General features: G+C 38.4%; 1 protein-coding gene across 1 annotated transcript in view; it reads left to right on the top strand.

Annotated features, from left to right (window-relative positions):
* Positions 1 to 15,965: 15,965 nt before the first annotated feature.
* LOC133570828 (thiol S-methyltransferase TMT1A-like) overlaps positions 15,966 to 21,984 on the top strand; it is a 13,800-nt gene continuing 7,781 nt past the window's right edge. Inside the window, exon 1 of the mRNA XM_061923548.1 lies at positions 15,966 to 16,527. Within this exon, the coding sequence (XP_061779532.1) occupies positions 16,030 to 16,527 (498 nt within the window). The 5' untranslated portion in view covers positions 15,966 to 16,029. The remainder of the gene's footprint in view (positions 16,528 to 21,984) is intronic.

Here is a 21,984-nt window from a genome sequence, read left to right on the forward strand (position 1 = left end):
CCCCCCATTTACTTCCGGGGTCATTTCCTCTTACGTTATTTCCTCTTACGTCATTGACAGCGATCGATAGAATCCAAATCTCCTGAAAATGGTGGTGTCACTGAATGACATTTGTCTTTATCTTTCCCAGGGGACTTATGTCAAACACCAGCAGGCTTCGAAAAATTCCAGGCGGAGAGTTAGGGAACATTCCAGGCGGAGTGTTAGGGCCGCTGCTGGGAACTTCTGTCTTCGTGGTAATGTGCAAAAAATATTAATTAATATATAATACTGTTAAATGTCTGTACTTTAACTCAAGTTAATTTGTCCGATTAATACAGACGTTTTGTTAACGCTATATTATAAAAAAAAAAATGTTTTAAACAAGTATCCTTCCAGCGACGGGCGGTCAAAGCCGAAGTGTTATCGATCGCTGTCAATGACGTAAGTAAGAGGAAATGACGTCAGAGAAAATGACCCCGGAAGTAAATGGGGGGGGGGGGGGGGTTGTAGGGGGAAGAAATTTGGCGTGACAGCACCCCACTGGTGGGGAATAGAGACATGACAGGTGGGGTGAGGAAATTTCACTTAAACATTTTTTTTTTTAAATTATATTCTTAGATTATTTTTTTTTACTGTGCTTTCATTTTCTATACACACTGTAAATCACTTTGTGATTCTGTCTGTGAAATCCGCTACATAAATAAATGTAAATTACTTATTTTTCCTGTAGGCTTTAAATTTCTCGGTAGGAGTGAAAGTTTGACAGACATAGCAACAGTAACTAATGGGGGCGGGGCTAAGCGGAACAAACTTTCGCGCGGATGGGTAGCAGCAGGGCCGGCCCGTGGCATAGGCCGTATAGGCAAATGCTAAGGGCGCCGTCCATCAGGGGGCGCCATGCCAGTGCCACAAATGTTGGAGGGGAAAAAAAAAGAAAAAAGTTGTTACTATTATTTCTAAATACAAAAAATAATCTCACGTTAATTAAAATGCAAAGTAAAGCCTATTTAATAGAAATATTATTTGTTACAACATTACGCCCCCCCTCCTCCCCCCGCACGGTGCGCCCCCTCCCTTCCCGTATCATGACTCTTTTTGGACGTCACCACATCAAAAAATCAACACAAGATGTCAAAACGGCCAAAACTGTCAGGTGCCCAGGGAAGAAAAAAGAGAAAAGAAGAGGAGAAACGAGAAAAGACAGAGGTAGCAGGTAGGTAACGTTAGCCTACATGAAATTATTTGTCTGTTACAGAATGTGATAGTAACCTGGCTTTTTAGCATTAAGCTAATGTTACATGACTCGGCAATTGCTAATCAATAAATAGCTAGTTCTGTTTTAACGTCGGGTTAATATTGTGGAGGGGGCTAAATTGTTATGGAAAATAATAATGTAACGTTAGGTAATTACAGTACTCCCACCTTACATTCCTCAGGGACAGTTGTATTAGATCTTTTAAGCAGGTGTTTTTTGTTTACATTATTGCCTTCTGGTTAGCTAATGTTTTCCCTGCAGGTAATAGTCACTTTTCCACCCCTTTATATATTAGGTATAGTTGTAAGTAAAAAAAAAGGTCAAAGACAAAGCTATTCGGGTTCTTGTGAGTATATACACTTCACTGCCGATGTGGGGGGGGGGAGACCACCTAAAATCTTGCCTAGGGCGCCAGATTGATTAGGGCCGGGCCTGGGTAGCAGGCTAATGTGTGAACCACAATTACACAAAATTGATACAATGACGCGCAACATTTCCCATCGCCACAAGGTGTCAGTAATAGTCCACAATCAAACGTGCTGTTTCACAGTGAAGCAAGGTGGCTCTCCGGGGGCAAAGTGCTGTCACTTGCCCTGTCTTGCCAAATGCATAGCTCCTCCTTTTTTCTTTTGCAAAGATTGCAAAGTGGCACTTTTATTTGATTTATTATTGAACTTGATGCAAGTTATAACACTTTTATTTGATGTATAATTGAACTTGATGCAAGTTATAACACTTTTATTTGATTTATTATTGAACTTGATGCAAGTTACAACACTTTTATTTGATGTATTATTGAACTTGATGCAAGTTATAACACTTGTATTTGATTTATTATTGAACTTGATGCAATTTATAAAACTTATTTGATTTATTATTGAACTTGATGCAAGTTATAACACTTTTATTTGATTTATTATTGAACTTGATGCAAGTTACAACACTTTTATTTGATTTATTATTGAACTTGATGCAAGTTATAACACTTATTTGATTTATTATTGAACTTGATGCAAGTTATAACACTTTTATTTGATTTATTATTGAACTTGATGCAAATTATAACACTTTTATTTGATTAATTATTGAACTTGATGCAAGTTATAACACTTTTATTTGATTTATTATTGAACTTGATGCAAGTTATTTTATTTATTATTGAACTTGATGCAAGTTATACCACAGCTGCACAGTTATTTTATTTATTATTGAACGTGATGTTATTGAGTTTGAATGTATACAACTTGATGTTACTTGATGTTCAATAAATTTGAAAATGTTAAGCTTGGCATTAGCGTTCTGTTGGGGCGATGGGGGCAGGTGGGGCTTGAAAACTCTCCCTTGTCCAAAGTGGGGGATGACAAAAAAAAGTTTGAGAACCACTGCCTTAGTGGCCACATGCGTGGACAGCACCTTTTAGCTCTTATTTCCAAAATTGTGTACACTACTGAATTGGGGTCTTATGCCGACATATGGACACTAATACTGCTATCTGGTTGTGTCAGAAGAGTATAACATACAATGGAATTTGGAAAAAAAAAAAAGTGTAAAAATAAAAATCAGCATGTCACTATACATGAAGTACACGTTTGTGTACTTATGGACCAAGTACATCATATCAAACGATGATTTTTAGTTGTTATTCTAATTAGGATCCAATAAGCCCAAATAGCAAAGAGAAATAAAAAAAGCATGTAAACAAACAGCTTGGACCTTAAGAAGTTAAGCTTCATTCAGCAGGTGTAATGAACGGGACAGCGATTCATTTTCCCTCAGAGGCCAATGGGGGCAAAAGTGGCGCACTGCATGAGAAATCAGCGAGAGCAGCCAGAAGAAGAAGGAACTTTGCAGCGACCAATCAAATGAGCTCCCGGGAGCGCGGGGGCGTGGTCATCCCTGCTCTGCGCTAGGGTTTCCAAATTTGCGACTGGTTTTCACTTCCGGGCAGAAGTCACGTGACGAAATACAGTAATTAGGAAGCTCACTTCAGCTTCAAAATCTGATGAAAGGTATCTTGCTCTTGGATTCACGGCAGCGGTGGTGGGGGCAGAAGAGAGACCCCTGTGTGTTCTGTCTCTAAAACCGCTAGCAGCAGACAGCATGAGACCCAGCAAATTAAAGAGACACCTCGAGACCACACACCCCAATCACGTCAATAAGCCACTTGATTTCTTTCAAAGAAAACTGGCAGAGTAGCGTCAACAGGAGAAGCGCATGGTAAAAGCTGCATCAGTAAACAGTAACGCTCAAATGGCTTCATATAGAGTTGCATACAGAATTGCACAATGCAAAAAACCACATCTTACGTCCTCGGTTTCACCTATGTGCTTATTTAGGTGTCTTCATTTAAAAATAATCAGGCAACACGTTTCAACTCAATGCCTCGGATCGCTCCCGTTTATTAACAACTTCGAGAGTCCAAACTCTCCCTCCCTCCCGTGACGTCACACACTGAACACATGCTACGGTGGCTCGGACATGACAAAACAGTACATGACACCACACACAATTGCTGAGCAGCTCATTCTCCCCGCTGTAATAAACATGGTTGTCAGTCATGCTTGACGAGACAAGCGCAGCAAAATGAAAAGCTGTCCCAATGTCAAATGACACAGTTGTGAGACGTATATGCGACATTGCAAGTGATCTTGAGGAACAACTCGTAGACAAATTAAAAGAAAGTGGTTTTGCTTTACAAGTGGACGAAGCTACTGACAGCAATAAAGACTGCCTGTTCATCGCATACGTCCGCTTTGTGAATGGCGTTTTGCAAATACATAAAAAATAGAGCCACTGCTGATGAGCAATGGACAGTTTCCTCAAAGAACACGACCTTAAAGGGGAACATTATCACCAGACCTATGTAAGCGTCAATACAACCTTGATGTTGCAGAAAAAATACCATATATTTTTTTTACCGATTTCCGAACTCTCAATGGGTGAATTTTGGCGAATTAAACGCCTTTCTATTATTCGCTCTCGGAGCGATGACGTCACTTCGGGAAGCAATCCGCCATTTTCTCAAACACATTACAAACACCGAGTCAAATCAGCTCTGTTATTTTCCGTTATTTCGACTGTTTTCCGTACCTTGGAGACATCATGCCTCGTCGGTGTGTTGTCAGAGGGTGTAACAACACGAACAGGGACGGATTCAAGTTGCACCAGTGGCCCAAAGATGCGAAAGTGGCAAGAAATTGGACGTTTGTTCCGCACACTTTACCGACGAAAGCTATGCTACGACAGAGATGGCAAGAATGTGTGGATATCCTGCGACACTCAAAGCAGATGCATTTCCAACTGGACTGGACAGATCAGAGAGAGCGGATGAGGGTATGTCTACAGAATATATTAATTGATGAAAACTGGGCTGTCTGCACTCTCAAAGTGCATGTTGTTGCCAAATGTATTTCATATGCTGTAAACCTAGTTCATAGTTGTTAGTTTCCTTTAATGCCAAACAAACACATACCAATCGTTGGTTAGAAGGCGATCGCCGAATTCGTCCTCGCTTTCTCCCGTGCCGCTGGCTGTCGTGTCGTTTTCGCTTGCATACGGTTCAAACCGATATGGCTCAATAGCTTCAGTTTCTTCTTCAATTTGGTTTTCGCTACCTGCCTCCACACTACAACCATCCGTTTCAATACATGCGTAATCTGTTGAATCGCTTAAACCGCTGAAATCCGAGTCTGAATCCGAGCTAATGTCGCTATAGCTTGCTGTTCTATGCGCCATGTTTGTTTGTATTGGCATCACTGTGTGACGTCACAGGAAAATGGACGGGTGTTTATAACGATGGGTAAAATCAGGCACTTTGAAGCTTTTTTTTAGGGATATTGCGTGATGGGTAAAATTTTGAAAAAAACGTTGAAAAATAAAATAAGCCACTGGGAACTGATTTTTAATGGTTTTAACCCTTCTGAAATAGTGATAATGTTCCCCTTTAAAGGCCTACTGAAATGACTTTTTTTTTTATTTAAACAGGGATAGCAGATTCATTCTATGTGTCATATTTGATCATTTTGCGATATTGCCATATTTTTGCTGAAAGGATTTAGTATAGAACAACGATGATAAAGTTCGCAACTTTTGGTCGCTGATAAAAAAAAAGCCTTGCCTGTACCGGAAGTAGCGTGACGTCACAAGTTGAAAGTCTCCTCACATCTGCACATTGTTTACACCAGCAGCGAGAGCGATTGGGACCGAGAAAGTGACGATAAACCCATTAATTTGAGCCAGGATGAAAGATTCGTGGATGAGGAACGTGAGAATGAAGGACTAGAGTGCAGTGCAGGACGTATCTTTTTTCGCTCTGACCGTAACTTAGGTACAAGGGCTCATTGGATTCCACACTCTCTCCTTTTTCTATTGTGGATCACGGATTTGTATTTTAAACCACCTCGGATACTATGTCCTCTTGAAAATGAGAGTCGAGAACGCAAAATGGACATTCACAGTGACTTTTATCTCCACGACAATACATCGGTGAAGCACTTTAGCTACGGAGCTAACGTGATAGCATCGGGCTTAAATGCAGATAGAAACAAAAGAAATAAGCCTCTGACTGGAAGGATAGACAGAATTAAGATCAACAATACTACCAAACTCTGGACCTGTAACCACACGGTTAATGATGTACCGCCTGACAAAGCCTAGCAATGCTGTTGCTAACGACGCCATTGAATCTAACTTAGCTACGGGACTCGACAGAGCTATGATAAAAACATTTCTCTCCACCTAGCCAGCTCTCATCTGCTCATCAACACCGAAGCTCACCTGCGTTCCAGCGATCGACAGCGCGACGAAGGAATTCACCCGATCATCGGTGCGGTCGGCGGCTAGCATCGGATAGCGTCTGCTAGCCAACTCAAAGTCCTCCTGGTTGTGTTGCTGTAGCCAGACGCTAATACACCGATCGCATCTACAGGTTTGTTCTTTGCAGTCTCCATTGTTAATTGAAGAAATTGCAAAAGATTCACCAACACAGATGTCCAGAATACTGTAGAATTTTGCAATGTAAACAGAGCTTTTTGTATTGGATACAATGGCGACCGAATACTTCCGTTTCAACCATCGACGTCACGCGCAAACGTCATCATACCTAGACGTTTTCAACCGGAAGTTTCCCAGGAAATTTAAAATTGCACTTTATAAGTTAACCCGGCCGTATTGGCATGTGTTGCAATGTTAAGATTTCATCATTGATATATAAACTATCAGACTGCGTGGTCGGTAGTAGTGGGTTTCAGTAGGCCTTTAAATGGGAAAACTGTGTGGGCTTTTGCTCTGATGGCGCACAGACCATGGCAGGGTCAAGAAACGGGTTGCAGGCTCTAATAAAGAGGGTTGGACACACTGTGTCATTCACCGGGAAACACTCGCGTCAAGGCAGCTCAGCCCCGAACTCAATGAGGTTTTAACAGATGTTGTGAGCGCGGTAAATTTGATCAAAACACGACCACTGAAAGCACGACTGTTCTCTGCACTGTGTGAGGAAATGGGAGCCGATCATACTGTTCTGCCCTCACTATATGTGTTGAGGTTATATAGCTTGGCAGACAGCTAACAACCAATCCAGGACGTTCTAATAAAGTTCCAAAGCAGATGAATCCATTTAGGCTCTTTATTGTTGTTGATCTTGCTTTGTCTTGCACTGGACTTTTATTCTATTTTATTTGTAAAACTGAAACACACACAATAACAATGTATAAGCTATATGATTCAATTAACACACTGAAATGTAATACACAATATGTAAACATGAGCTTTACACAAATATACAGCATTATCACCAAACAAATACTGCTGAGTGTTGAAACTATTTCGATGGTGGAAATATGCGACCGGTGTTGTACCGAAATCTGTTACCCATCGGAATTTGTAACTCCAGGGGGCGATGTTCCCATGGCGTTTGTTTGATAGTTAAACGGCAAGCCCAAAGAGGAGGAGAAGAAGAACGCTTGCGTAAATGGCGTAAACCAGCCTTAATGCTGAAACGTCAGTTGTCAGAATTTCAGCATTAATAAATGACACATATTCTGGAAATCAATGATTTCATTATAGTATGAGTCCATTGTATCAGCTGTTGATTCTCTCTCACACACATACATTTTCCGGATTAAAGGCTATCATGGAATGAAACGTCAGTTGTCAGAATTTCAGCATTAATAAATTACACATATTCTGGGAATCAATGACTTACTTTCATTATAGTATGAGTCCATTGTTATTATTAATGCTGAAATTCTGACAACTGACGTTTCAGCATTAAGGCTGGTTTACGCCATTTACGCAAGCGTTCTTCTTCTCCTCCTCTTTGGGCTTGCCGTTTAACTATCAAACAAACGCCATGGGAACATCGCCCCCTGGAGTTACAAATTCTGATGGGTAACAGATTTCGGTACAACACCGGCAGCCATTTGAAGTCCTCAAACATCCATTAAACTAGTGCACAAAAATCGTTTTTTCAATACACATCTTACTATCAAATTTAGCCACTTTCCACCTTCATATTGAGCCACATAAACAAGTTAAACAGTTTACTTACAGACTTATTTTTTCCAAGGCTTGTAAGAGCTAACACAACTTGTCTGACTCTCACTGTTTCATAAACTGGACTAAGATCGTAAACCGGAAGTGCCCAAACTAATGACGCGCAACATTTCCCATCGCCACAAGGTGTCAGTAATAGTCCACAATCAAACGGGCATAACACGTGCTGTTTCACAGTGAAGCAAGGTGGCTCTCCGGGGGCAAAGTGCTGTCACTTGCCCTGTCTTGCCAAATGCATAGCTCCTCCTTTTTTCTTTTGCAAAGATTGCAAAGTGGCACTTTTATTTGATTTATTATTGAACTTGATGCAAGTTATAACACTTTTATTTGATTTATAATTGAACTTGATGCAAGTTATAACACTTTTATTTGATTTATTATTGAACTTGATGCAAGTTACAACACTTTTATTTGATGTATTATTGAACTTGATGCAAGTTATAACACTTGTATTTGATTTATAATTGAACTTGATGCAAGTTATAACACTTTTATTTGATTTATTATTGAACTTGATGCAAGTTACAACACTTTTATTTGATTTATTATTGAACTTGATGCAAGTTATAACACTTTTATTTGATTTATAATTGAACTTGATGCAAGTTATAACACTTTTATTTGATTTATTATTGAACTTGATGCAAGTTACAACACTTTTATTTGATGTATTATTGAACTTGATGCAAGTTACAACACTTTTATTTGATGTATTATTGAACTTGATGCAAGTTATAACACTTTTATTTGATTTATAATTGAACTTGATGCAAGTTCTAACACTTTTATTTGATTTATTATTGAACTTGATGCAAGTTACAACACTTTTATTTGATGTATTATTGAACTTGATGCAAGTTATAACACTTGTATTTGATTTATAATTGAACTTGATGCAAGTTATAACACTTTTATTTGATTTATTATTGAACTTGATGCAAGTTACAACACTTTTATTTGATGTATTATTGAACTTGATGCAAGTTATAACACTTGTATTTGATTTATTATTGAACTTGATGCAATTTATAAAACTTATTTGATTTATTATTGAACTTGATGCAAGTTATAACACTTTTATTTGATTTATAATTGAACTTGATGCAAGTTATAACACTTTTATTTGATTTATTATTGAACTTGATGCAAGTTACAACACTTTTATTTGATGTATTATTGAACTTGATGCAAGTTACAACACTTTTATTTGATGTATTATTGAACTTGATGCAAGTTATAACACTTTTATTTGATTTATAATTGAACTTGATGCAAGTTATAACACTTTTATTTGATTTATTATTGAACTTGATGCAAGTTACAACACTTTTATTTGATGTATTATTGAACTTGATGCAAGTTATAACACTTGTATTTGATTTATTATTGAACTTGATGCAATTTATAAAACTTATTTGATTTATTATTGAACTTGATGCAAGTTATAACACTTTTATTTGATTTATTATTGAACTTGATGCAAGTTATAACACTTTTATTTGATTTATTATTGAACTTGATGCAAGTTACAACACTTTTATTTGATGTATTATTGAACTTGATGCAAGTTATAACACTTGTATTTGATTTATAATTGAACTTGATGCAAGTTATAACACTTTTATTTGATTTATTATTGAACTTGATGCAAGTTACAACACTTTTATTTGATGTATTATTGAACTTGATGCAAGTTATAACACTTGTATTTGATTTATTATTGAACTTGATGCAATTTATAAAACTTATTTGATTTATTATTGAACTTGATGCAAGTTATAACACTTTTATTTGATTTATAATTGAACTTGATGCAAGTTATAACACTTTTATTTGATTTATTATTGAACTTGATGCAAGTTACAACACTTTTATTTGATGTATTATTGAACTTGATGCAAGTTACAACACTTTTATTTGATGTATTATTGAACTTGATGCAAGTTATAACACTTTTATTTGATTTATAATTGAACTTGATGCAAGTTCTAACACTTTTATTTGATTTATTATTGAACTTGATGCAAGTTACAACACTTTTATTTGATGTATTATTGAACTTGATGCAAGTTATAACACTTGTATTTGATTTATAATTGAACTTGATGCAAGTTATAACACTTTTATTTGATTTATTATTGAACTTGATGCAAGTTACAACACTTTTATTTGATGTATTATTGAACTTGATGCAAGTTATAACACTTGTATTTGATTTATTATTGAACTTGATGCAATTTATAAAACTTATTTGATTTATTATTGAACTTGATGCAAGTTATAACACTTTTATTTGATTTATAATTGAACTTGATGCAAGTTATAACACTTTTATTTGATTTATTATTGAACTTGATGCAAGTTACAACACTTTTATTTGATGTATTATTGAACTTGATGCAAGTTACAACACTTTTATTTGATGTATTATTGAACTTGATGCAAGTTATAACACTTTTATTTGATTTATAATTGAACTTGATGCAAGTTATAACACTTTTATTTGATTTATTATTGAACTTGATGCAAGTTACAACACTTTTATTTGATGTATTATTGAACTTGATGCAAGTTATAACACTTGTATTTGATTTATTATTGAACTTGATGCAATTTATAAAACTTATTTGATTTATTATTGAACTTGATGCAAGTTATAACACTTTTATTTGATTTATAATTGAACTTGATGCAAGTTATAACACTTTTATTTGATTTATTATTGAACTTGATGCAAGTTACAACACTTTTATTTGATGTACTATTGAACTTGATGCAAGTTACAACACTTTTATTTGATGTATTATTGAACTTGATGCAAGTTATAACACTTTTATTTGATTTATTATTGAACTTGATGCAAGTTACAACACTTTTATTTGATGTATTATTGAACTTGATGCAAGTTATAACACTTGTATTTGATTTATTATTGAACTTGATGCAATTTATAAAACTTATTTGATTTATTATTGAACTTGATGCAAGTTATAACACTTTTATTTGATTTATAATTGAACTTGATGCAAGTTATAACACTTTTATTTGATTTATTATTGAACTTGATGCAAGTTACAACACTTTTATTTGATGTATTATTGAACTTGATGCAAGTTATAACACTTGTATTTGATTTATTATTGAACTTGATGCAATTTATAAAACTTATTTGATTTATTATTGAACTTGATGCAAGTTATAACACTTTTATTTGATTTATTATTGAACTTGATGCAAGTTACAACACTTTTATTTGATTTATTATTGAACTTGATGCAAGTTATAACACTTATTTGATTTATTATTGAACTTGATGCAAGTTATAACACTTTTATTTGATTTATTATTGAACTTGATGCAAATTATAACACTTTTATTTGATTAATTATTGAACTTGATGCAAGTTATAACACTTTTATTTGATTTATTATTGAACTTGATGCAAGTTATACCACAGCTGCACAGTTATTTTATTTATTATTGAACGTGATGTTATTGAGTTTGAATGTATACAACTTGATGTTACTTGATGTTCAATAAATTTGAAAATGTTAAGCTTGGCATTAGCGTTCTGTTGGGGCGATGGGGGCAGGTGGGGCTTGAAAACTCTCCCTTGTCCAAAGTGGGGGATGACAAAAAAAAGTTTGAGAACCACTGCCTTAGTGGCCACATGCGTGGACAGCACCTTTTAGCTCTTATTTCCAAAATTGTGTACACTACTGAATTGGGGTCTTATGCCGACATATGGACACTAATACTGCTATCTGGTTGTGTCAGAAGAGTATAACATACAATGGAATTTGGGGGGAAAAAAAGTGTAAAAATAAAAATCAGCATGTCACTATACATGAAGTACACGTTTGTGTACTTATGGACCAAGTACATCATATCAAACGATGATTTTTAGTTGTTATTCTAATTAGGATCCAATAAGCCCAAATAGCAAAGAGAAATAAAAAAAGCATGTAAACAAACAGCTTGGACCTTAAGAAGTTAAGCTTCATTCAGCAGGTGTAATGAACGGGACAGCGATTCATTTTCCCTCAGAGGCCAATGGGGGCAAAAGTGGCGCACTGCATGAGAAATCAGCGAGAGCAGCCAGAAGAAGAAGGGACTTTGCAGCGACCAATCAAATGAGCTCCCGGGAGCGCGGGGGCGTGGTCATCCCTGCTCTGCGCTCGGGTTTCCAAATTTGCGACTGGTTTTCACTTCCGGCCAGAAGTCACGTGACGAAATACAGTAATTAGGAAGCTCACTTCAGCTTCCAAATAGCGCAGTTGAGACTCGCACCACACATTTTAAAAAGGTATTACCAGCATTAAGCTTGTGGGGTTTAAGTGTCAGGACTAAAGAGTAGTGATGGGTTGATGAGGCTTCATGAAGCGTTTTGACACATTGCAAAACTGATAGTGTCACTAAATACTGACATCTGCTGGACATTAAAAATCCCTACAGGCAACATATGGACCGACTCAACCGACACTGATTTTATGACTTAGTATAAACCAAGTCATTGTATTTCATTTAGGGTTATTTCATAACTTCATTTAAATAAAAATATATTTTTTATCTTTTTTAGATACAGTCAATAAATAATGTGAACATGTATCATAACATGGAAATCTAAGAGAACGTGTTGTGAATGAGGATGCTTGTGTTACAGGCCTCGCACTGAGTAGCCTGGTCCCAGTGTTCGATGTGGTGTGTCCTGTTTTATAGGAATAAAAACGAGACACAAAGTGCTTGATTGCGTTGTCATCTCAGGGTGTGACCTGACTTTTTTTTATTAAACATTTCTTGACTTCTTTACTCTCATTTGCATTTCTATTGTGCTTTTAATCACTTTCAAATAGTTTCGATAATGTTATTTCATTCCCCATGTTTCATTCACATCGTTAAACAATGACATCCTTACTTTTGAAATTATAAAACAAATCCACAAAAACATGGAGGATTGATCGTTACGTACCCCAACACTATATTTCTTGTGTAAAAACATCACGTAGCGGTACTGTTACTTTAATGAACATCTTCATTTTACATCTTTGTACTGTATCCTGACATTGCTTCTTATTAATATTGCTGCTTTCTTGAACGCTTTTTTGTCATTATAAATCAATTACAATTAAAGCTGCAAGCAGCGTTGTTCGGGCCCGCGTATTTGGCAGGTGCTAGTCCTAAGTGTCCCAATACTTTTGTCTACTTGTAGTCTGAAGTGTCCCAAGACTTTTGTCTAGTGTACCTACCTTGTCTGCATTGTGTGGGCACGTTGGTGCTTCCTGCTTTTAAGCAGCCATCTTGAAAAAACAGCATTGCAGCAGCATCAGCGCAGCGGGTCTTTGAAGGGTCATAAAATCAAAACCGGAGCAGTTATAAAAAAACTGTTCTGTTAATTTATGCACAAGGGTTTAATCTCTCACCTGTGTTAGTTTGAAGCCGAAACGACAAACGCGCTCAGAGGAGATAGTTTTTGAAGGAAGGTGACCGGTTTTTACAAAATAATTGTTTTGAAGGGGGAATAGCAAACTTGCTGTTGATTTTTGCTGGGGGTTGTCAATTTATGAAATGTAGGTCTAAGTGAGACCTACGGAGAGGTTTTTCATTCATGTCTCTCCGACCTTTCCAGTGTGAGTTACAGGCAGTTTTGTAATTTTTTTCTTCCGAGGAGCAGTTTTTTGTGCGTTTTATAAAAAAATTGCTGTAGAGCACAATTTTTAAATTTGGGGTTAGGTTTTTTCATTAGATCACAGTTTTAGCCAGTCCTGATGTGTGTGTTCAGTTTGGTGAGTTTTGAAGCATGTTAAGGGGGTGAAATTACAGCTCAAAGAGGCAAAAGTGACTTTTTTTAGTACATTTTTGTCTTGAAGGGGGAATTGCCAACTTCCTGTAGATTTTAGCCCGAGAATGTACCATTATGAAAGTTAGGTGTGAGTCAGACCTACATAGAGGATTTTGTTTCATGTCTTTCCGACCTTCCTAGTGGGAGTTACAGGCAGTCTAGTTGTTTTTTTTCCTAGGGGGCGCTAGAGCGCAATTTTGATTTTTGCGGTTTGGTTTTTTTATTAAAAGACAATTTTCGCAGGTCCTGATGGGTGGGTCAAATATGGTGAGTTTTGAAGCATGTTAAGTGGGTCAAATTAGTGCTCGAAGAGGCGGTCGGTATAATAATAATAATAATTATAAAACCTTAGAAATTCAATACATAGTTTTCACGCCCGACTGATTTCCCATGATGCTCCGCGCGATCCGCCATTTTAAAAGGCAAGCGCACCGGTACAACATCAGCAAATTCATCGAACCCGTTCACAAACGTATGCATAATGGCCGAGAAACCAGCAAAAAAGAAGTATAAAGAAGGCTTGGACAACCAGACGTTGGAAAGATACAACCAGAAGACACAATGCATAGGCGTTGACCCGTACGAAGTGCCGAAACAAAGTTTCACGTATGACCACAAATGCCTCCCGGCCATAACGTACATAGACATTTTGAACTACCTCGTCAATTACACCAGTGCCTATACAATGGAGGAATTGAGGGCATTCAAGTCTCTGGAGGCGTACAACCAGTTTATTAACGGATGGGTCAGCGACGTTAAAAGCATGACTGCAAACGAGAAAGTGCTTGTAGTGGGCAGGGTATGTATATATAACGTACATTAAAACCATGTGTTTAGCGAGGACACGTCGGACTCCTCTAACTTATGACAAGGTTGATACCTAAATATTTTATCCATTGAGATCTACAACTCATTTCGTGTACAAGCAACCTGGGCTGAGATGGGCGCTATATATCCTGAGGGGGGGGGGGGGCTTTCGCTTTCGTGGTCCATCCCATAAAGGGCTTCGAGAATAGCAAATTGACAAAAAAATAAACAATACATCGTTCTAAAATGTTTAATAAACAGATTGAGACGTAATCCTACCTGTTACAAAGTGATCAGAACATATTTTGGAATGTTGAGATGGCTCCTCTTTCCTGTTGATGCTTGCCAACCACAAGCGTCGTCTCTCCTCGCTGATTTTCCTTGTCTGTTCTCCTTCATTGTGTCTAATTTTAGGAATACTGAAAAATCCTCGCTGCACTGATCCATCCCGTCGATTTGTACATCCATTCACCCAACAGGAAATAACCATTATGCGCCTTTCACCAGTGTTTGCTCGAAGCTATTGTCAATAATCGTGAAGCGTGTCAACTAGGCCAGGTGTGTTTTGTTTGCCTCCCAAGATGGCGGATGACCCGGGATAACCCGGATGTGTGACGTCACGTAAACACCATGTATAGGTCCTTATGTCCCATTGCATAAGGACTCCCTGTGGGAGTCCTTTTGCAATGGGCCATGGCGGGCCCTAATTACACACATTGTTACCTGACTATACCTATAATACTTCTTAACAATCACAGTTTATCTTTAACAAGTCTCCACTGCCGCCGCCATTCCCGCCCAACCACGCGCTCGCACACAAAGGGAGACATCGCTTATTGAACATAACAAATGTCATCACAAATACACACTTTTAACAACATACTTCGATATTTCTATTTTCAGAAACGCTTATAATTGCTTGGAGACAAATGTGTTAATATTATCACACTTTACCGACCTGTTTTATAGGAATAGAAAGGAGACACAAAGTGCTTGATTGCGTTGTCATCTCAGGGTGTGACCTGACTGAGACACGGAAGTACTAACAAGCACCTCCCATTTTCCTCCTTTCCTATAGGAGTGCTCCCTCTGCTGGCGTGGCGGAATAACATGTTTTGTGGCATTCACACTTAAACTGTGACTTTAGATATGAAAATACCTCGAACTAAATTAGGATACTCTATTTACACATTCATTTTACAAAACAATTGTGACTACTAATTGTAAGTGTCACACTTGTGGACCTGGAAATTATTTTTATTTTTTTTTTACACATTTTTTTTTTTTTTTTAAACAGTTTTTCCAACGTATTCAATTTTAGACGCTTTCTCTTCTCTCCGGCTGTAGAAATTAAAGACCCGTTAACAGGGCACAGTGCGACACAGTTCGCGTATCAATCAATCAATCAATGTTTATTTATATAGCCCTAAATCCCAAGTGTCTCAAAGGGCTCGGGCACGTACGTGACCAAAACAGCTCATGATCGGTCACGTGACTTTCTAAAACCGACACAGGGTTTCGCTCTATGAGCTCGACGCATGCGCCGATGCATCGGTGTTGCCGGACCCATCACTGCTAAAGAGGATTGTCAGAAATGACTTCTTGGCTTCTGAAGACTTGCAGGCTGCTTTGCTTGTGCGTCACTTTACCTTTGCGCCTCCTGGATGTGTTGGGTTTACGCGCGGCGTACAAACGTCTCTTCCCCCGGCTCATGTACAACATGACGTTCCGGTACAACGACTTAATGCACAGCGAGAAGAGACAACTCTTCAGGAACGTCAACACGTTTGCCAACCGCGACGGAACGCTTCGCCTGCTTGAGATCGGCTGTGGCAGCGGCGCCAACTTCCAGTTTTACCCGTATGGTTGCACCGTGCTCTGCGCCGACCCCAACCCGCACTTTGACACCTACCTGCGGAGGAGCATGGACGCCAACAAGCACCTGACCTACGAGGCCTTCCTGGTGCTCCCTGCAGAGGACATGAGGGAGGTGGAGGACGCGTCTGTGGACGTCGTGGTGTGCACGTTGGTGCTGTGTTCTGTCCAGGACGTCAAGAAGGTTCTGCAGGAAGTTCGGCGTGTGCTGAAAACAGTTGAGTATGGGCCGCGCTGCCTTCAGGTGCTGTAGGAAATTGTGGTTCTAGCATTATGTGATCATTAGGATGATCTGATACAGGCAGAGCCGGCCCAAGGCATAAGCGTACTAAGCGCTTGCTTAGGGCCCCGCGGCCACCAGGGGGCCCCCAAAAGCAATTAATAAAAAAATCGTATTTTTTATTTTTTGCATGTACGAGTCTGACTGATGATTTCTAAATGATCAAAGATATATTATTGTACAAAAACACAATTTTAGGTCAACATTTTTGCACATTGCTGTTTCAGGTTTTTGTTACCAAAAATAATAAAGTGAATCAGAATCAGCTTTATTGTCCAGTTATGTTTAACACACATGGAATTTAACTTCAGTAGACTGCGCTCTCTTTGTACAAAGTAAACATTAAATATGAACAATTAACTAAAAATATAAACTAGTAATTAAAGACTAATATGTACAAGACTGATGAGACAAGATGACACTTTTACTGTAAATACAAAGCTTTATCACTTGGACTGTTCAACCCCAGGCCACTCTTGTGGCTGAATGTTTTCTACATTTTCAGATTAGGAACCATATGTGGCACTCTGGACATCATTCGTTCATTCATTGGTATTATTTATGTTATAAACTGGGCCACCCACATATCTTTATAAATGACATGTCATTTGTAAAGACATGCCAGGCTGACAATAGGATCATGTAAACAACACTGCCAGAGCCGCAATGAGTTTATAGTAGGTGTGTGAATGATCAACAATCAATATTATTGGCAGAAATAGAGGGCCCCAAAATCAAATTTTGCTTAGGGCCCCATGGAAGCTTGGGCCGGCACTGGATACAGGGGTGTTAAACGTACGGCCCGAGGGTCGGATCAGGCCCACGAACAGGTTTTATCCGGCCCGCGGGATGAGTATACAAATGTACCTGATTTTTTAAAAGAAACCGCTGTTCTAAATGTGTCCACTGGATGTCGCAATAGCAATTCTTTGTATTTTTGTAGATCAGGCCTGGGCAATTATTTTGCCTCGGTGGGCCAAATTTAGAGAAAAAAATGTGTCTAGGGGCCGTCATATCTATTTTTAGGAACACCAATACAAAACCGCACAATAATGTCTGGATGCTAAAAACGTTATGACAGACCGCCTTAAAAAACGGCATTATTCATGCGTTCGTTACGTCTCGTCTCGACTATTGTAACGTATTATTTTCGGGTCTCCCTATGTCTAGCATTAAAAGATTACAGTTGGTACAAAATGCGGCTGCTAGACTTTTGACAAGAACAAGAAAGTTTGATCATATTACGCCTATACTGGCTCACCTGCACTGGCTTCCTGTGCACTTAAGATGTGACTTTAAGGTTTTACTACTTACGTATAAAATACTACACGGTCTAGCTCCGTCCTATCTTGTCGATTGCATTGTACCATATGTCCCGGCAAGAAATCTGCGTTCAAAGAACTCCGGCTTATTAGTGATTCCCAGAGCCCAAAAAAAGTCTGCGGGCTATAGAGCGTTTTCTATTCGGGCTCCAGTACTATGGAATGCCCTCCCGGTAACAATTAGAGATGCTACCTCAGTAGAAGCATTTAAGTCCCATCTTAAAACTCATGTGTATACTCTAGCCTTTAAATAGCCCCCCTGTTAGACCAGTTGATCTGCCGTTTCTTTTCTTTTCTCCTCTGCTCCCCTTTTCCTTGAGGGGGGGGGGCACAGGTCCGGTGGCCATGGATGAAGTGCTGGCTGTCCAGAGTCGGGACCCGGGGTGGACCGCTCGCCTGTGCATCGGCTGGGAACATCTCTACGCTGCTGACCCGTCTCCGCTCGGGATCGTGTCCTGCTGGCCCCACTATGGACTGGACTCTTACTATTATGTTGGATCCACTATGGACTGGACTCTCACAATATTATGTCAGACCCACTCGACATCCATTGCTTTCGGTCTCCCCTAGAGGGGGGGGGGTTACCCACATATGCGGTCCTCTCCAAGGTTTCTCATAGTCATTCACATCGACGTCCCACTGGGGTGAGTTTTTCCTTGCCCGTATGTGGGCTTTGTACCGAGGATGTCGTTGTGGCTTGTGCAGCCCTTTGAGACACTTGTGATTTAGGGCTATATAAATAAAGATTGATTGATTGATTGATTGATTGAATACATTTTAATATTTTTTACTGAATGAGACACCCAGAATGTACATGAAAATAAAGAATATGGGATTTGCAATATTAACTATGAAGCATAAAACACTGAATATTGACAACATATGAACGTCACACCCCCTCTCCATCCACATATTTTCCAATCAAGCGAAACACAACAAAAACGCAACAAACAGATCAAAATATGAACGCGTAGGGTATAAACCCCCCCTACTATCTGATATATGTGATATATCACTAAGCTTTAGAACATTGTTGTAAAAATCTCCTTCCGCGTCTGTCCCTGACACCCACATTTCAGGCTCTGGAAACAATCTGTGGAAACGCTCCCCACCCACACTGCTTGGTGCCTCGTCTGAGCTGCTGTGACCTACAAACCCTGTTTCCATATGAGTTGGGAAATTGTGTTAGATGTAAATATAAACGGAATACAAATACTTTTCAACCCATATTCAATTGAATGCACTACAAAGACAAGATATTTGATGTTCAAACTCATAAACTTTATTATTTTTTTTTCAAATAATAATTAACTTAGAATTTCATGGCTGCAACATGTGCCAAAGTAGTTGGGAAAGGGCATGTTCACCACTGTGTTACATGGCCTTTCCTTTTAACAACACTCAGTAAACGTTTGGGAACTGAGGAAACACATTTTTTAAGCTTCTCAGGTGGAATTATTTCCCATTCTTGCTTGATGTACAGCTTAAGTTGTTCAACAGTCCGGGGGTCTCCGTTGTGCTATTTTAGGCTTCATAATGCGCCACACATTCAATGGGAGACAGGTCTGGACTACAGGCAGGCCAGACTAGTACCCGCACTCTTTTACTATGAAGCCACGTTGATGTAACACGTGGCTTGGCATTGTCTTGCTGAAATAAGCAGGGGCGTCCATGGTAACGTTGCTTGGATGGCAACATATGTTGCTCCAAAACCTGTATGTACCTTTCAGCATTAATGGTGCCTTCACAGATGTGTAAGTTACCCATGTCTTGGGCACTAATGCACCCCCATACCATCACAGATGCTGGCTTTTCAACTTTGCGCCTATAACAATCCGGATGGTTCTTTTCCTCTTTGGTCCGGAGGACACGACGTCCACAGTTTCTAAAAACAATTTGAAATGTGGACTCGTCAGACCACAGAACACTTTTCCACTTTGTATCAGTCCATCACAGATGAGCTCAGGCCCAGCGAAGCCGACGGCGTTTCTGGGTGTTGTTGATTAACGGTTTTCGCTTTGCATAGGAGAGTTTTAACTTGCACTTACAGGTGTAGCGACCAACTGTAGTTACTGACAGTGGGTTTCTGAAGTGCTCCTGAGCCCATGTGGTGATATCCTTTACACACTGATGTCGCTTGTTGATGCATTACAGCCTGAGGGATCGAAGGTCACGGGCTTAGCTGCTTACGTGCAGTGATTTCTCCAGATTCTCTGAACCCTTTGATGATATTACGGACCGTAGATGGTGAAATCCCTAAATTCCTTGCAATAGCTGGTTGAGAAAGGTTTTTCTTAAACTGTTCAACAATTTGCTCACGCATTTGTTGACAAAGTGGTGACCCTCGCCCCATCCTCGTTTGTGAATGACTGAGCATTTCATGGAATCTACTTTTATACCCAATCATGGCACCCACCTGTTCCCAATTAGCCTGCACACCTGTGGGATGTTCCAAATAAGTGTTTGATGAGCATTCCTCAACTTTATCAGTATTTATTGCCACCTTTCCCAACTTCTTTGTCACGTGTTGCTGGCATCAAATTCTAAAGTTAATGATTATTTGCAACAAAAAAAAAGTTTATCAGTTTGAACATCAAATATGTTGTCTTTGTAGCATATTCAACTGAATATGGGTTGAAAATGATTTGCAAATCATTGTATTCCGTTTATATTTACATCTAACACAATTTCCCAACTCATATGGAAACGGGGTTTGCACATTACCATAGTAACTAATTAGATGACCATAGTAACTAATTAGATGACCATAGTAACTAGTATATCATGCAAAACTGCAGATTCCAACCATAGAAATACTTTGTATAGTTCAAGACTTACAGTCATTAGAAAACATCACTGCACATCATAATGGCAGCTACAGTTTCCATCTTAAAGATCTAAAAAAATGATTTGTGAATGTCCGGCGGGCCAGATTGAAAAGGTTAACGGGCCGCATGTGGCCCCCGGGCCTTAATTTGCCCAGGTCTGTTGTAGATGATGCTACATATAAATATACCACATGTTAGTACATCAGTCGAGGAAAATGATCAAATTACATAAACAACATACTTTAATTTAATTTTGATATCCTTTTTTCATCTTGATAGAATAAAAATTAACACCAATGAGTGTACTGATGAACATTATCACATAATGTATTCAGAAAATATAAATAACGACAAATAAAGTATATATACTATTAACCGCAACGGGTGATTGTAAAAAAAAAACAACATTATGATTTGTACAATTTTAGAATGTTGTTCTATTTTTAGACAAAGAAAAACGATGTGAAGTTGTCTTTATTTTGAAGTTATTGTGCCGTGATTTTACCAGTCCGGCCCACTTGGGAGTAGATTTTTCTGCAGGTGGCTCCCGATCCAAAATGAGTTTGACACCCCTGATTTAATACTATTGGGTTTGACACCCCTGATTTAATACTATTGGGTTTGACACCCCTGATTTAATACTATTGGGTATTGGTGATTACACGCGTGTGTGACTACAAACGTTTTGCACCTTCCACAAAAGTACAGTAAATTTTTAAAAACAAAACAGAATTGTGTCTTTATAAATGTAATTATAAAGAGCTGGCTGATGTTAGCTCAATTCCGTAGGGGTGGGCGACACCAGTATTCTGTACTTGAAATGTCATGTAATAATTGTGGTAATAATGGAAAAGATTATTGTGCCTATATTTTGCATTTTCAAAAATAGATTTAATGTTTTACAAATCAGGTACAGTCATACAGTTTATCGCTGGTAATTGGTTCCAGACATGGCCGTGATAAATATATTTGAGTAAAGTAGGAATCATTAATTATAAATCAAATGTCTTCATAGGTAGAGCATAAAAACATGTTTACGACCTTTTAAATGTTTTCCAACATAATTAGAGCCCTCTTAACATGAAGTAAAACTCTAAAATCTATTTTAGATTCTGATTTACATTTCGACAGTCACATCAAATCAGTAACAAAATCGGGCTACTATCACCTCAAAAATGTAACAAGACTTAGAGGGCTCATGTCAGCTCAAGACTTAGAAAAATGTGTACATGCCTTTATTACCA

This window comes from Nerophis lumbriciformis, linkage group LG28 (assembly GCF_033978685.3).
Source record: "Nerophis lumbriciformis linkage group LG28, RoL_Nlum_v2.1, whole genome shotgun sequence".
NCBI classification, from domain to species: domain Eukaryota; kingdom Metazoa; phylum Chordata; class Actinopteri; order Syngnathiformes; family Syngnathidae; genus Nerophis; species Nerophis lumbriciformis.